At 26.0% G+C, this 11,881-nt stretch overlaps 3 protein-coding genes across 3 annotated transcripts; 1 reads left to right on the forward strand and 2 right to left on the reverse strand.

Annotated features, from left to right (window-relative positions):
* Positions 1-121: 121 nt before the first annotated feature.
* DICPUDRAFT_97283 (uncharacterized protein) lies at positions 122-4,070 on the forward strand. Its single transcript, XM_003286057.1, has 5 exons — positions 122-255; positions 468-807; positions 1,290-1,642; positions 1,780-2,804; positions 2,885-4,070. Exons 1-5 carry the CDS (start codon positions 142-144, stop codon positions 4,044-4,046), a joined length of 2,994 nt encoding a protein of 997 aa, XP_003286105.1. The 5' UTR covers positions 122-141; the 3' UTR covers positions 4,047-4,070.
* Positions 4,059-7,955, reverse strand: DICPUDRAFT_97284 (uncharacterized protein). The gene is made up of 4 exons (XM_003286079.1): positions 7,686-7,955; positions 4,816-7,571; positions 4,459-4,741; positions 4,059-4,386 (listed from the first exon to the last, which is right to left on the reverse strand). The coding sequence occupies exons 1-4, from the start codon at positions 7,738-7,740 to the stop codon at positions 4,202-4,204; spliced, it is 3,279 nt and encodes a 1,092-aa protein (XP_003286127.1). The 5' UTR covers positions 7,741-7,955; the 3' UTR covers positions 4,059-4,201.
* A 1,429-nt stretch (positions 7,956-9,384) lies between these two features.
* On the reverse strand, positions 9,385-10,921 carry DICPUDRAFT_150069 (uncharacterized protein; the record flags this gene model as incomplete). Its single annotated transcript, XM_003286080.1, has 3 exons — positions 9,385-9,396; positions 9,889-10,103; positions 10,441-10,921. The coding sequence occupies 3 exons, from the start codon at positions 10,919-10,921 to the stop codon at positions 9,385-9,387; spliced, it is 708 nt and encodes a 235-aa protein (XP_003286128.1).
* Positions 10,922-11,881: the final 960 nt, after the last annotated feature.

The raw sequence follows: 11,881 nt of genomic DNA on the forward strand, positions 1-11,881 counted from the left end.
TTTTAAAAAAATTAAAAAAATATTTTTACATATAAAAATTTTCATAGTCAAAAAAAACGCAAGCGCATGCGAAAAAAAAAAAAGTTTTGACCATAGTTTTTTTTTTTCTGTTAACGTACCTCACCAACAAATAGATAAATAATGTTTGTTTCAAAGTTCACCCTCTTCGTCGAAATTGGCAGAGTTGTCATCATCAACTATGGTCAACACATCAACAAAACAGCCATCATCCTTGATGTCTTAGATCAAAACAGAGTATGAATCAAAACATTATTACATCAATTATATCAACTATCTCAAAAAATAGATATATCCAAAGATTATTGGAAAATAAACAAAGATAAGGTGGATTATGTTGGATTAATGATTTATCTTTTTGGATTGGCATAAAAACACTCAATACACATAATACACTCAAAACTTGTATGGATAGAGGATTAATGTTTTTTTTTTTTTCTATAAAATAGGCTTTAGTTGCTGGTCCACACAATGGTGTCGAACGTCACATCATCAACTTAAAATGGATCAACTTAACTCCATTAAAAGTTAACATCCAAAGAGGTGCCAGAATTAACACTTTAAATGCCGCCATCAAAGCTGCTGATCTCCAAAACAAAGTTGCTGCCCTCACTGTTGTCAAAAAAACTGTTGCCAAAGCCACCAAACTCAACCAAACTGACTTTGAACGTTTCAAATCTGCCCTCGCCAGACGTCAACTCAACAGAAAAGTTTCAGGTGAAGTTAAGAAATTAGTCAACATTGCCAACAGAGCCGCCCACAAAAAAGCTGTTGCCCAAAAAGCTGCCGGTCACGTCAGAAAATCCTTATAAATAAATTAGTATAAATAGTAAAATAATATAAATTTAAAGGGAAAAAAACATGTAATTTAGGGTTATTATTATTTTTAGAAAAGAAAAAAAAAAGAGGATATGAATATAGGTATTATAGGAAGAGAAATTTAGGTTTATTTAAAAAAATTCAAAAATTTATTAAATCGTTTTATCTCTTCATTATGATCATATATTTCGTATATTTTTATATTTTTATGTTTTTTTTTATATATTTTTTTATTTTATTGTTTTTATTTTTTTTGTGATTTTTTTTATTATTTAAATTTCTTTTTTTAGAATGAAAAAAAGAGATAAATTTAACTATTGCTAAAAATTCATCAAATATATCACTTCCTTTTTTATTTTTTTTATTTTTTTTTTACTTTTTTTTTTTAATTTTTTTTTATTTCATTTTTTTTTAAATTTTTTTATTTCATTTTTTTTATTTTTAAATTATAGACCAAATTATTATTATCATGCCATTAATTAATGATATGAAGAATTTAAATGTTGTTGATGAGGAATTTATAGTTAAACCAAGCATTGACGATATACCTTATGAAGAGGATGTATCAAAAAATCCATTATCAGTAAATAGTTGGTTAAGATATTTAGAATCAAAACAAGCATCACCACAAAAAGAAAGAAATTATATTTATGAAAGAGCAATTAGAGAATTACCTAGAAGTTACAAGATATGGCATCAATATTTACGTGAAAGAACTTTGGCTGTTAGAGGAAAATGTATTTTAGATAGCTCATATGAATCCGTAAATAATTTATATGAAAGATCATTAGTATTTTTAGATAAGGTAAGTTTAATTTATTTAGGGTTATTTCACAATAGTATAATAAAATAAAATTCTTTACAAATCATTATATATAGTCATTATTTATACATAATATATCAATATACAATTATATTAATATTTTTAAAATTTTAATTTAGATGCCAAGAATTTGGTTAGAATATTGCGAATTTTTAATTGGTCAAGAAAAAATTACAAAAACTAGAAAAACATTTGACAGAGCATTAATAGCATTACCAATTACCCAACATTATAGAATTTGGAATTTATACACTAAATTTATATCAAAAAAAACAGTACCACCATTAACATGTATTAGAGTTTATAAACGTTATTTAAAGGTCCAACCAGAAAAAGTTGAAGAGTATATAGATTATTTAATAAAGATTTCAGAATGGCAAGAGGTTGTAAATCAATTAATCAAGGTATTGGATGATCACAAATTTAAATCAATTAAAGGTAAAACCAAGCATGATATTTGGTTACAACTTTGTGACATACTTTCATCACATCCAAAAGATATTAAGGGTATTAAAGTCGATGCTATCATTAGAAGCGGTATCAATAAGTTCACTGATCAAGTTGGTAAATTATGGTCATCATTAGCAGAGTATTACATTCAATTGGCACAGTTTGAAAAGGCAAGAGATGTTTTTGAGGAGGCATTAAATTCAGTTAGTACAGCCCGTGACTTTAGTTTTGTTTGGGAATCATATACTCAGTTTGAAGATTCATTATTAACAGCAAAGCAGGAATTATTAGAAGACGATCCAAGTGATGATAATATTTTAGAATTTGATATGATGGTCGAGCGTTACGAATCTTTAATCAATCGTCAACCTTTATTACTCAATAGTGTCTTATTAAAACAAAACCCAAATAATGTTATGGAGTGGCAAAAAAGAGTTAAGCTTTATACAGAACCAGTATTCAATGCTAAAATGATTGTCGAAACTTATAGTGATGCTATTAAAACAATCGATCCACAAAATGTCAAAGGAAAATTATCAAATATCTATTCATCATTTGCTCATTTCTATGAATCAAATAATAAAATATCTCAAGCTCGTTTAATTTTTGAAAGTTCATTAAAGGTCAATTTTAAAACTGTTGACGACTTATCTTCTTTATACTGTGACTATGCAGAAATGGAGTTAAGATTAAAGTAAGTTATCTTTATTTTTTATATATAAAAAAAACGATTTAAATATTAATTAAAAATTTTATTTTTATTTTATATTACAGGAATTTCGAAAAAGCACTCGATATTTTAAAAAGAGGAACAGTTTCACCAAAAAAACAGTATACTATTACAGAAAATGAACCAGTTCAAAAAAAATTATATAAATCAATTAAATTATGGAGTTTTTATGTAGATTTAGAGGAATCATTTGGAACTTTCCACAGCACAAAGTCAATATATGAAAAGATGATTCAATTAAAAGTTGTTTCACCACAAATCATTTTAAATTTCACAAGGTATTTGGAGGATAACAAATATTTCGAAGATATGTTTAAAGCTTTCGAACAAGGTATATCACTATTTCCATTCCCACACGTTCATGATATTTGGATATCATACTTAACAAAATTTATTAAAAGATATGGTGGAATGAAGTTAGAGCGTACAAGAGACCTTTTCGAACAGGTTTTATCAAAAGTACCAGCCAAGGAGTCAATTATATTTTATTTAATGTATGCAAATTTCGAAGAGCAATATGGTTTAGCTCGTCATTCAATGGCCGTTTATGATCGTGCATCAAGATCAGTTGCCCCAGAAGATAAATACAAAATGTATCTCTTATATATTCATCGTGCTTCAGAGTTCTTTGGTGTCAATCAAACTAGAGAGGTATTTACCAAAGCTATTGAAAATTTACCAGATGAGTTTGCTCGTGACATGTGTCTTAAATTTGCCGATATGGAAAGAAAGTATGGTGAAATAGATCGTGCTCGTTCAATTTATATTCATGGTTCAGAATTTTCAGATCCAAGAACCTCACTTACCTTTTGGACAACTTGGAGTGAGTTTGAAAAGGCTCACGGTAATGAAGAAACATTTAAAGAAATGCTTAGAATTCGTCGTTCAGTTCAAAATAAAGCTCTTTTAATTTCTCCAACACAATTATTATTAAATAAACTAAATAATAAAGAACAAATAGGCGATACTAAATCTCAAGCAAATAAACCAGTACAACACCCAATAGCAGCAAATCAAACACAATCACAACCACAGCCACAGCCACAACCACAGCCACAACCATCACAACCTATTCAATATAATAAAATAATTAAAAACGATGATGAAATAAATTTAGATGATGAAGAAGAAGAGGAGGAAGAGGAGACTATTAATATCGAACAAAAATCAATTCCAAAAACTTTATTTGAAAATAATATAAAATAAAAAAGAGTTATTGATTTAATTAATAATGTTAAATATTAAAATATTTAAATATTTAAATGTTTTATTTTAAAGGTATTTTAATTTAAAATATTGTTTTTTTTTTTTTTTTTTTTTTGTTATATAAATATAAATAAAGAATCTTTTAAACTGACGTTTTAGTTACACTTTCCAGATTTGCAACCACCACCAATTTTTTGATTTACACATTTACCAGTAAGAAGGCTACAGTAGTCAAATGTTTTGGAGTCACCATCATCACAGTTAATTGGTTTATTACAACAACCAGTCTTTGGATCACAGGTATCAATTGTACATGGATTATTATCGTCACAACATATTGCTATATTATTAAAAAAAAATTAGTTAATATATAAATAAAAATAAATAATCATTAAAATATAATTAAACTTACGTTTTGAGAAACATCCAGTTACTGGGTCACAACCTGATACTGTACATTTGTTACCATCATCTGGACATTTAATCTTTTCATAAGTACAACCACAATCTCCTTTACATGAATCTTTGGTACAAGCATTATTATCAGAACAGTTTAATGGTTTTGAAATACATTTACCGTCAGTGATGCTACATTCGTTAATTGAGCATTTATCTTTTGGTTTTGAACATCTTGTTTCTTTATGAATGCATTTTGGTTTATTGGTATCACAATCTACTTCACATGAATCATCAGTCTGATTAATATTAATAAACATATTAGTATAAAATAAAAACGTTAAGATTTTAGATTTTAAATTATAAAACTTACACATGGGTTTCCATCATCACAATCCATTTTAGAAACTACACAGCCTTTACCTGGAACACATGTTGAGATTGAACATTTATCTTTTGGTGCGTCGCATGTTATTGCTTTATTTACACAACCTTTACCTGGAACACATGAATCAGAGGTACATGGATTGTTATCATCGCAGTTAAGTTTGGTATGAGTGCAGCCTTTTGGACCACATGAGTCAAATGTACACATATCACCATCATCACAATTTAATTGTTCGTTGCAACAACCGGTTCTATTGTTACAGGTATCAATGGTGCATGGGTTGCTGTCATCACAAGAAATTTGAGTAAAGATACATCCTTTTGGACCACAAGAATCTTTGGTACAAGCATTGTTATCATCACAGGTAATTGGGGTATTAATACAACCTTTTGGACCACAAGAATCGGCAGTACATGGATTGTTATCATCACAATTGAGTGGGGTGTTGCAACAGCCGGTCTTATTATTACATGAATCTAAAGTGCATGGATTGTTATCGTCGCAGGATAATGGGGCGTAAACACAGCCTTTTGGACCACATGAATCTTTTGTACAGGCGTTGTTATCATCACAGGTAATTGGGGTGTTGACACATCCGGTTTTGTTTGAACAGGAGTCAAAGGTGCATGGGTTATTATCATCACATGAAATTGGTGTGAAGCAACAACCAGTTGGTCCACAGGAGTCAGCAGTACATTTGTTATTATCATCACAGGCTATTGGGGTATTTTCGCAACCAGTCTTTGGATTACAAGAGTCAACAGTACATGGATTATTATCATCACATGATAGTTTAGTATTTACACAACCTTTTGGTCCACAAGAGTCAGCAGTACATTTGTTATTATCATCACAAGAAATTGGAGTATTGCAACAGCCAGTTGAATTTGAACATGAGTCGACAGTGCATGGATTATTATCATCACAGCTAAGTGGGGTATGGCAACAGCCAGTTGAATTTGAGCATGAATCTACAGTACAAGCATTATTATCATCACAGGACATTGCAATATGGACACAACCTTTTGGACCACATGAGTCAATTGTACAGGGGTTATTATCATCACATGAGATTGGGGTATTGCAACAACCAGTTGAGTTTGAACATGAATCTACAGTACATGGATTATTATCATCACATGAAAGTGGAGTGAAACGGCAACCAGTTTTTTCTGAGCAGGTATCTACAGTACAGGCATTATTATCATTACATGTGATTTTGGTATTTACACAACCTTTTGGTCCACAAGAGTCAGCAGTACAGGCATTATTATCATCACAGTTGAGTGGAGTATTGCAACAACCAGTTGAATTGTTACATGAATCTACGGTACATGGATTATTATCATCACATGAAAGTGGAGTGAAGCAGCAACCAGTGGAGTTTGAGCATGAGTCTACAGTACAGGCATTTTTATCATCACATGCTATTGGAGTATGAACGCAACCTTTTGGACCACATGAGTCAGCAGTACAAGCATTGTTATCATCACAAGAGATTGGGGTATTAACACAACCTTTTGGTCCACAGGAGTCGGCAGTGCATGGATTATTATCATCACAGTTGAGTGGTGTGTTACAACAACCAGTAGAGTTTGAACATGAATCTACAGTACATGGATTATTATCATCACAAGAAATTTGGGTATGGACACAACCTTTTAGTCCACATGAATCAAAGGTACAGGCATTATGATCATCACAAGAAATTGGGGTATTTTCACAACCGGTCTTTGGATTACAAGAGTCAGCAGTACAAGGGTTATTATCGTCACATGATAATTTAGAATTTACACAACCTTTTGGTCCACAAGAGTCAGCAGTACAGGCATTATTATCATCACAGTTGAGTGGAGTATTGCAACAACCAGTTGAATTGTTACATGAATCTACGGTACATGGATTATTATCATCACATGAAAGTGGGGTGAAGCAGCAACCAGTTGAATTTGAACATGAGTCTACAGTACAGGCATTATTATCGTTACATGGGATTGGGGTATGGATACATCCTTTTGGACCACATGAGTCAGCAGTACAAGCATTGTTATCATCACAAGAGATTGGGGTATTGCAACAGCCAGTGGAGTTTGAACATGAGTCAATGGTGCATGGGTTATTATCATCACAAGAAATTGGGGAATGGACACAACCTTTTGGACCACATGAATCAAAGGTACATTTGTTGTTATCGTCACAAGAAATTGGTGTGTTGCAACAACCAGTTGAATTGTTACATGAATCTACGGTACATGGATTATTATCATCACATGAAAGTGGAGTGAAGCAGCAACCAGTGGAGTTTGAGCAAGAGTCTACGGTACAAGCATTATTATCGTTACATGCTTTTGGGGTATGGATACATCCTTTTGGACCACATGAATCAAAGGTACAGGCATTATTATCATCACAAGAAATTGGGGTATTTACACAGCCAGTGGAGTTATTACATGAATCTACGGTACATGGGTTTTTATCATCACAAGAAATTGGGGTATGACAACAGCCAGTTCCGGTACATTCATCAAGGGTACATGCATTTTTATCATCACAGTTTACATATTCATGTTGGCAACCTTTATCACAATCGCAACTATCTTTACTACATGGATTTCCATCATCACACGAAATTGGAATATAAGAACAGAAACCTAATAAGCATTTACCAGTTTGACATTTATTTGCTCCTTTACAGTCATCATCACAACCACACATTAAGCCACCATCAGTGTCAGTTTTTACTATTTTTATAAATAAAAAAAGGTTAATAAATGATTTTAAGAATTTTTAAAAAAAAAAAATTAAATTTTTTTTTTTTTTTTTTTTTTTTTCATAAAATAATTAATTTAACTTACCAAAAGTAAATAAAATTGTAAAAATGAACAATAAAAATATTATATTTTTTATCATTGTTTTGGTTTTTATTATTATTATGTTTTTTTTTTTTTTTTTTTTAGTTTTTTTTTTATTAATATAAATAAATTAAGTAAATAAAATAATTAAAATAAAATAAATATTATTATAATTCTTTTTTTTTTCTTTTAATATTATTAAATTTAAATAAATAAATTTAAAGTTTTAAAAGTGTAAAGAAAAAACTATTGTTTTTAATCTTTTAATAAATATTGATTTGATGAAATTATAAAAAAAAAAAAAATATATTTATATTAAAACCAAAACAATCAAATTTAAAAAAATAAATCAAAATTAAAAATTTAAAAAAATTAAATAAAATATAACCCGACTGTATTATAATTAATATTGAAATGATTTCCAATAATAGTTTAAACTATTACAGTTTTAATTATTTATATATTAATTGTACATTTATGTGTACTATATTTGCATATTTTAATTAACACCATTTATAATTTAAATCATAATATGAGCTAACAGGTTATCAAAACATTAACAACAATAATAATAATAATAACAACAACAATTTTACCACCACAAAAAAATAAAATTATAACAATAAAATAAAAAATCAAATATATATATTACCCACACTCTCTCTTATCATTACAACACACTACTTTCTTTATTAATTCATAAAAAAAATTTATAAAGTATAAAGCATTTAAACTTTTTATATATTAATATATAAACTGGCTGAATATATGGTAGTGGGGTTTTGAATATTTTTGTGTTCAATTTTATTTTATATTGTTAAAAAATAATATTTATTTTATTTCTATTTTTATTTTTTATACCCCCATACATATATGTAAAAAAATTTCTTTTAACATTCTTTTTATATACATTATCGATCAGATAGAAATTCATTATTGTCAAACTCATAAAAGATAATAAAAAATTCAATCAGTAACAAAATATATTTTTTTTGGAATTTCACTCATACTTTTACATATTATTGTTATAATAAAAAATTTTATTATAATTCGTTTTTTAATATTATTTCTCATATAAATTGGGGGATAGGTTAAAACATTAGTGGTTTAAATTAAATTATCAATTTAAATTGGGGAGTGAATATATTTATTTAAACACACCACTATTTTTTAACACACGACTAAATAAAATTATGTTTGAGGAGAAACTTGAAAATAAAATAAAAAAAAATAAAAAAAAATAATAGTTACTATTATATGGTGGCGGTAGTATGTTGATGTGTAAGTAATTATTTTATTGTATTTTTTATGTGGGCGTGGGGTGTGGGTGTGTTTTGTTAAAAAAAAAAAAATTGAGATATAATAATTTAAAAACAAAATAGGGGATGAACTAAAAAATAATTTATTATTGTGAGTTAAATTGAGGGGTTATATTTTTTATAATTGTTTAATGTGTTAAAATTTTTTTTTTTAGGTGTGATGATATAATTTATTAAAACTATATGACAACAATACCTTAATAATTATTGTTACATTGAGAGGTTTTTTTTATAATTGTTTAAAGTGTTAATAGTTTTTTGTGTGATGACTGAAATTTCGTTTAATACTATCACTATCTTTATTGAATGGAGCAGTGTAAAAAAATAAAATTCATGTTTTATCTCTTAACCATAAAAGTTTCAGTTAATATTATAATGTGATTTCAATGATTTGGCTATATTGATAAAATATTGCAATTATTAGTAGTAGTTAAAAATGGTAGTAATAGTAATTTAGTTTTTTTTTTTTTTTTAATTTTTCATATTTAGTTTATTATATATAAAAAATAATAATCATCATGATGATAGGGAATTTAATTTTTTTTTTTTTTTTAATAAAATACCCCCTTTTTTTTTTTTAAATTCCGCTAAAGGGGGGGGGGTTTTAAAAAATCCATTTTTCCAAATTTTTCCAAAGGGTTTTCTTTAAAATTTTTTTTTTTGGGTCCTAAGCAAATTTTAATTTAAAAGAATTTTGTTTAGGAAAATGTTTTAAAATTAAAAAAAAATTTTTTTGGGTAAAAAAAAAAAAAAAAAAAAAAAAAAAAAAAAAAAACTGTTTTAAAAATTAGTAGTTTATGTTATGATTAAATTTTTTATTTTTTTTATTTATTTTTTTTTATGTAGTTTATAATGTAATGTTAATTATTATTTTCTATTACAAATACATTTTGTAAATTTGAATTTTCTAATACTAACTTTGCATTTGGTATATCGTTATTAAGAGCTTTCTTGGTGGCCGACTCGAGATCATAATCATGATCTATCCATCTTTTTATGAGTCTTTGCTCTAAATCGCCCATATTTGCATTTATGAAGATTGAATAGTTAAATAAATCTTTTAATTTACACCATAACTTTTCGTTTAATAATAAATAGTTTCCTAGATAAAAGATTTGATTAGATTTAGAATAAAATGAAAAAAAGGGGAGAAATTAGTAAAAAATTAAATAAAAAAAAGAGAGTATAAAAAAAATATTTATAATAAATTTTTCACTACCACATTCAATTTTACAAAAAAAAAAAAATTTTATAAAAATGACAAAAAATAAAAACAAATACTATATAAGAAAATGTTAAAGATTAAGAGACAATCTAATAATAATAATTAAACAAGAACAATATACAAACTTTTTACAATTTTATTTTCTATTTACTTTTTATTTATACAAGTAAAATATTATAAAAATTTTTTTTTATATAACTAAAAAACTACTTACCTTCTACAATTAATAGTTTATTATTATTATTAATAAAAGATGAAGCATTAATTGATTTATCTAAGGCTCTATCGAATGTTGGTATGAAAATATCATCATCTTGATCATTGGTCTTTAATCTTTCTAAAATATTTAAAAACCCTAAACAGTCAAAAGTTGGTGGTGAACCCTTTCTGGGCAATAGATTTCTCTTAATTAAAATGTTATTATCTAAATGATATCCATCCATTGTTACAATAGCTGCAATATTATTATTATTATTATTATTATTATTATTATTATTATTATTATTATTATTGTTTTTGTCATCTGATAATCTATTATTTAATTCTTCTACTAGTTTTTCTGAAATTGTACTTTTACCTACTCCTGGTGGTCCTGATAATGACACTAAAAATTTACTATCTTTTTTACTCCCATTGTATTCCTTTATTATATTATCTGCTAAAATATTAACAATATTATTTATTTTGCCCTCCATTTTTAAATTTTAATATAAAAATAAAAAATTAAAAAAATTTAGAAAAATTTAAAAAAATTTTTAACAAAAAAAAATTTTAAACATAAGCATCAATCTTCCTTTTTTTTTAAAGATTTAATTACGCTAATATTTCTTTTTATGGCATCAGATAAATCTTCGAGCCCTTTTATATAGTTTTGATGACATTTCTGTGCAACTTTCTATAAAAGCATGATTCCAGAAAATTATCATCTGCGAAAAAATAATCCAAAGTAAAGTAACTTTATTTAATTTTAAATTCAACCCTATTATCAAGTACCTCATCTTTATTCCAATGGGATTATAATTTCAATTTCAAATTTACCATTTTTAATTTTAATTTTATATTTTTATAATTTAATAAAAAAAAATTAAATTTAAAAAAATAAAAGGAATTTAAAAAATATTTGTATTTATTTGTTTTTTTTTTTTTTTAAAAATACTATCTCTTACTTTAGGATAAAATATATATTATTCAGTAAATTTAATTAAAAAAAATAAAAATTTATTAATTCATTATATTAAATCAGAAAAAAATTTATAAATAAATAATCATCACAAAAATTTGTCGTGTTTTTTTTTTTTCAGTGATATTATTATATAGTTATAGAAATGTAATACTAATTAATATAATTATTTATTATTTTATAATTTTTTTTGTTCTTATATATACCCATCATATTATTAAACAAATAGGATGATTTAAAGTGATGGTTATTTTATATAATTTTATATATTCAATAAAAATAAAAATTAAAATTAAAATTAAAATAAATAAAAATTAAATTATAAAAAAATAATAAAAAGAAAGTTCTCAACATGACTATAAAGTTTTTTATATAAAATAAATAAATAAATAAATAAATAAATAAATAAATAAATAAATAAATAATCAAATAAATAAATAAATTAAATTAATTTAATTTTTTTTTTATCAAATTT

This window comes from Dictyostelium purpureum, assembly GCF_000190715.1.
Source record: "Dictyostelium purpureum unplaced genomic scaffold DICPUscaffold_61, whole genome shotgun sequence".
In the NCBI taxonomy this organism is placed as follows: Eukaryota; Evosea; class Eumycetozoa; order Dictyosteliales; family Dictyosteliaceae; genus Dictyostelium; species Dictyostelium purpureum.

Excerpts from the sequence above, each read along its gene's own strand:
- DICPUDRAFT_97283 (XM_003286057.1), top strand. The coding sequence starts at position 142 with ATGTTTGTTTCAAAGTTCACCCTCTTCGTCGAAATTGGCAGAGTTGTC. Across the intron at positions 256-467 it reads ATGTCTTAGATCAAAACAGA|GCTTTAGTTGCTGGTCCACA; the intron begins GTATGAATCAAA and ends TCTATAAAATAG. Across the intron at positions 1,643-1,779 it reads CATTAGTATTTTTAGATAAG|ATGCCAAGAATTTGGTTAGA; the intron begins GTAAGTTTAATT and ends ATTTTAATTTAG.
- DICPUDRAFT_97284 (XM_003286079.1), bottom strand. The coding sequence starts at position 7,740 with ATGATAAAAAATATAATATTTTTATTGTTCATTTTTACAATTTTATTT. Across the intron at positions 4,742-4,815 it reads GTGATGATGGAAACCCATGT|ACTGATGATTCATGTGAAGT; the intron begins GTAAGTTTTATA and ends AATATTAATCAG. Across the intron at positions 4,387-4,458 it reads AACTGGATGTTTCTCAAAAC|CAATATGTTGTGACGATAAT; the intron begins GTAAGTTTAATT and ends TTAATAATATAG.